Genomic DNA, 3743 nt, shown 5'->3' with positions numbered 1-3743 from the left:
ACGAACGATGCTTCCTAGTACGTTTTTTGTGATTCTATTCGCACAGCATTCAACTATTTTGATTTACTGGTTTGAATTAATTCTTTGAAAGTAATATTTCGACATAAAACGTCTGTTTATTGTTTGTTGCGTCAACAATTAGTTATTTTAATCACTCAATGACAATAAGCACTCGGCACTTTGGCAGCTTTAGTTATGTAAAATGTAGTAGTAACTGTAAACCTAATCGATTACTAATGACTGGTAAATGTTGGGTAAACGTTTATTATGTTAACAAACCAGTTGAGAATGTTGGTTTTTCAGTATATACTTGGTTCGCGAGATCTTGCAAAACAGGATTCTTTGAAAAGTTGGGTTGCTTTAAAAAAAGGTTTGGAACCGCTGCTATATAGGATGCAAAGTTTTGTGGGATATCTCGTAATTAATACTGACTCGTTTAGGCAAGTTTTGTGTTTTAATAGTTGAGTTGTGTGATTAAAACGTAGCCTATTATGTTATTGCAAAATAAAAAAGAATAAAGATCCCACAAAATAATGGGTCATTATGAAGTGAAAAACAGGAAAGAAAATGAGGACAAGTTGAAAAACAAGGATGTGCCGGAACAAAATAAACCCCATCAACCTCTGATTTGGAAAAATGTGATTAGGTTTTCGCTTCTTCATGCCACTGCACTGTATGGAATATGCGTTTTGGGTCAAAGCAGTTGGAAAACAATTTTTTTTAGTAAGTTAATAAGCTTACATCCGGAAAAAACTGTATCACAAATATCGATAATTAGAAGGCAGTGTTTGCGGTTTAAAAAAACCTGGAACTTAAAAATTAAGTGCTGATTAGCTTATTCTGCACATCACATAAGATTAATTTAAGACACTAGTTTTGAATTGGTTCCAGACTGGTTGTACGGTATGACTGGACATCTTGGCATAACTGCTGGCGTACACCGTCTGTGGTCTCATCGCAGTTACAAAGCATCCCTGCCGTTGAGGATCTTTCTAGCAGCATGTAATTCAATTGCGCTGCAGGTAAAATTAAACATTTAAAAAAGTTGGGGTGGGCCATTTAGTGGTTCTCTAACAATGCTTTTGACATAATTGTTAATCCTTTGACTTAGTATTTCAGTAAAGGCATCTTGCTAGGAACTGAAAAAGTTCTTTAAAAAATGTCCACGAAAATAATTTGCAGTAGACCCATTTTTTTGTATGTTTTTTTTTATAAAACTGTAGTTTATTTTGCGCTCGTAGAACAGCATCTTTGAGTGGGCACGAGACCACAGAGTTCACCACAAGCATTCGGAAACGGACGCAGACCCCCACAACGCGAAAAGAGGATTCTTTTTCAGTCACATTGGTTGGCTAGTGCGTCCCAAACTAGAAGACGTAAAAATAGCTGGCTCGAAACTGGATATAAGCGACTTGTTGGAAGACCCCGTCGTGGCGTTTCAAAAAAAGTAAGGGGCAAGAAACTTTTATAATAATGCCATCGTCCCGTAAACACAAAGAAGTTATCATGGTTTATATCCAGTCTTCCAGAGTTTAATTTATTTTAGAATCTTGTAGCAGATTGCATGCTGGAATACACAGTAATTGCATTTTTTTTTTATACAACACACTACATCAGTTAAATGACGCAACATAGTATTGGTTTTGAAACTGTTTTTTTCTTCACTGTTCAGATATTGCCTATCCACTTTTTTGAAAGCCACGTAGGCTACAGTAATATAAATGTACCAAAAAACCAAACACTTAACAAAAAAAACGGAAACACGGAAACCTAGTAACGTTTCTTGATTGTTAACCTGGCAGATACTATCGTTGGACCACCCTGATAATGTGCTTCCTTATACCGACGTTTGCACCGTATTATTTCTGGGGCGAGTCTCTCAGCAATGCATTTTTCGTCACCATGCTACGCTACATTATGTTCTTCAACTGCACTCTGCTGGTGAACAGCGCTGCCCACATGTGGGGCAACAAGCCTTATGACGTCACAATCAATCCTGCAGAAAACGTGGGGGTCTCTATCTTGACAATGGGTAAGTTGAAAGAGCAGCTCACGATCCTAAAACAGCTAATTTTGTGTTTGGCTGAGAATGGACAGTTTATTGTTACAAAACTTCAGGTTGAGTTGCAGCAAAAAAAGAAACATACATTTGCCCACATGGTCCGTGTCATCTTCTAAACTTTTCGCTTGGCATTTCACACGCTTTTTTCTATCAGGTGAAGGTTTCCATAACTACCATCACGTGTTCCCGCAAGACTATCGAACTAGCGAGTTTGGAATTCGTCTTAACATCACGACTGCCTTCATCGAACTCATGGCCTTCTTGGGTCTGGCGTGGGACTTGAAAACTGTTGCCAAGGAAACGGTGCTGACGAGGCGGGCAAGAACGGGAGACATGGCGACGGATAAAAATACATTGAAAAATGAGTAAAACTAAATCCTCACACATGCGGAATGGGCACGAAGTGGATCGCAGATATCACAGAAACCATGCGTTTACACAAGAAAATGAAATGTTTTTGGAATGACTTGCATGTAACAATGTGAAATGACTGGTGTGTTAATTTTAATCGCCAAGCGTTATAAATTACGTCGTACTAAATAAAAATATTGCCTGACCTTGAAAAAAAAAACAATACGTCCTTCCTATTGTACCGTTGTACGGTGTTTGTGTTTTTTTTAAAAAAAGGATTTTTTTGTTTTTATGAATACAGTAAACTTGTGAAAGTTGTGAACTTTTATTATTCCAGTTGCTCTAAACAACCTACCTCACTAGGTACTTCAATCGTTGGCAAATATTCGACCGTGCTGACTCAATCTCATATGGTACGGCAGCGGTTTACACGAAAATCTCCCATTTGTCACGCTAACGTTTCTCATCAAATCTTCATCTTCCGCTTCGACGTAAGTCCGAGGTACTTGGTTCGAATCCCGGGGTGAAGGTTTCCACAACTACCATCACGTGTTCCCGCAAGACTATCGAACTAGCGAGTTTGGAATTCGTCTTAACATCACGACTGCCTTTATCGACCTCGTGGCCTTCTTGGGTCTGGCGTGGGACTTGAAAACTGTTGCCAAGGAAACAGTGCTGACGAGGCGGGCAAGAACGGGAGACATGGCGACGGATAAAATTTATTGAAACATGAGGAAAACTAAATCCTTACACATGCAGAATGAGCACGAAGTGGATTGCTGAATTCACAGCAGAAACCATGTGTTTGCACAAGAAAAGGAAATGTTTTGGAATGACTTGCATGTAACAATGTGATTTAATTGCCAAGCATAATAAATCACGTCGTAGTGTATAAAAATTTTGCCTGACCTTGAAAAATACAAGATGACCTCTTATTGCACCGTCCGCAGTTTGTGTTTGGCCAAAATTAGGAAATATATGTTTTTATGAACGCAGTGAAAGTTGTGAACTTCTATTATTCCTGCTGCTCTAAACGACCCATCTCCACGGGTACTTCATCAATCGTTGGCAAATATTTGCCCGTACCGACTCAACCTCATAAGGAACGGCAGTGTTTACCTCTCTCATTTGTCACGCTTATGTTTCTCATTTAATCTTCACCTTCCGCTTTGACCGCAAGTCCGACGTACTGGGTTCGAATCCCGGCAAAGCGGTTTACTTGAAAGCAAATTTTTTATTTTTTTTTGACCGCACCGAACCCAGGATATCCTGGGCACGAATACCGATCAGGTTTTTTTCTTGGTATATGGGTCGGGCGCTTGACCAATGC

The 3743-nt window shown here is 39.2% G+C and overlaps 1 protein-coding gene across 1 annotated transcript; it reads left to right on the top strand.

Moving 5' to 3' along the window:
• The first annotated feature begins 533 nt into the window (after positions 1-533).
• LOC145907308 (acyl-CoA desaturase-like) lies at positions 534-2548 on the top strand. The gene is made up of 5 exons (XM_082994735.1): positions 534-723; positions 892-1022; positions 1242-1447; positions 1803-2032; positions 2217-2548. Exons 1-5 carry the CDS (start codon positions 534-536, stop codon positions 2429-2431), a joined length of 972 nt encoding a protein of 323 aa, XP_082850861.1. The 3' UTR covers positions 2432-2548.
• Positions 2549-3743: the final 1195 nt, after the last annotated feature.

The sequence above is a fragment of the Ascidia mentula genome, chromosome 6 (assembly GCF_947561715.1).
Source record: "Ascidia mentula chromosome 6, kaAscMent1.1, whole genome shotgun sequence".
In the NCBI taxonomy this organism is placed as follows: Eukaryota; Metazoa; Chordata; class Ascidiacea; order Phlebobranchia; family Ascidiidae; genus Ascidia; species Ascidia mentula.
This window is presented reverse-complemented; position numbering and strand designations above follow the sequence as displayed.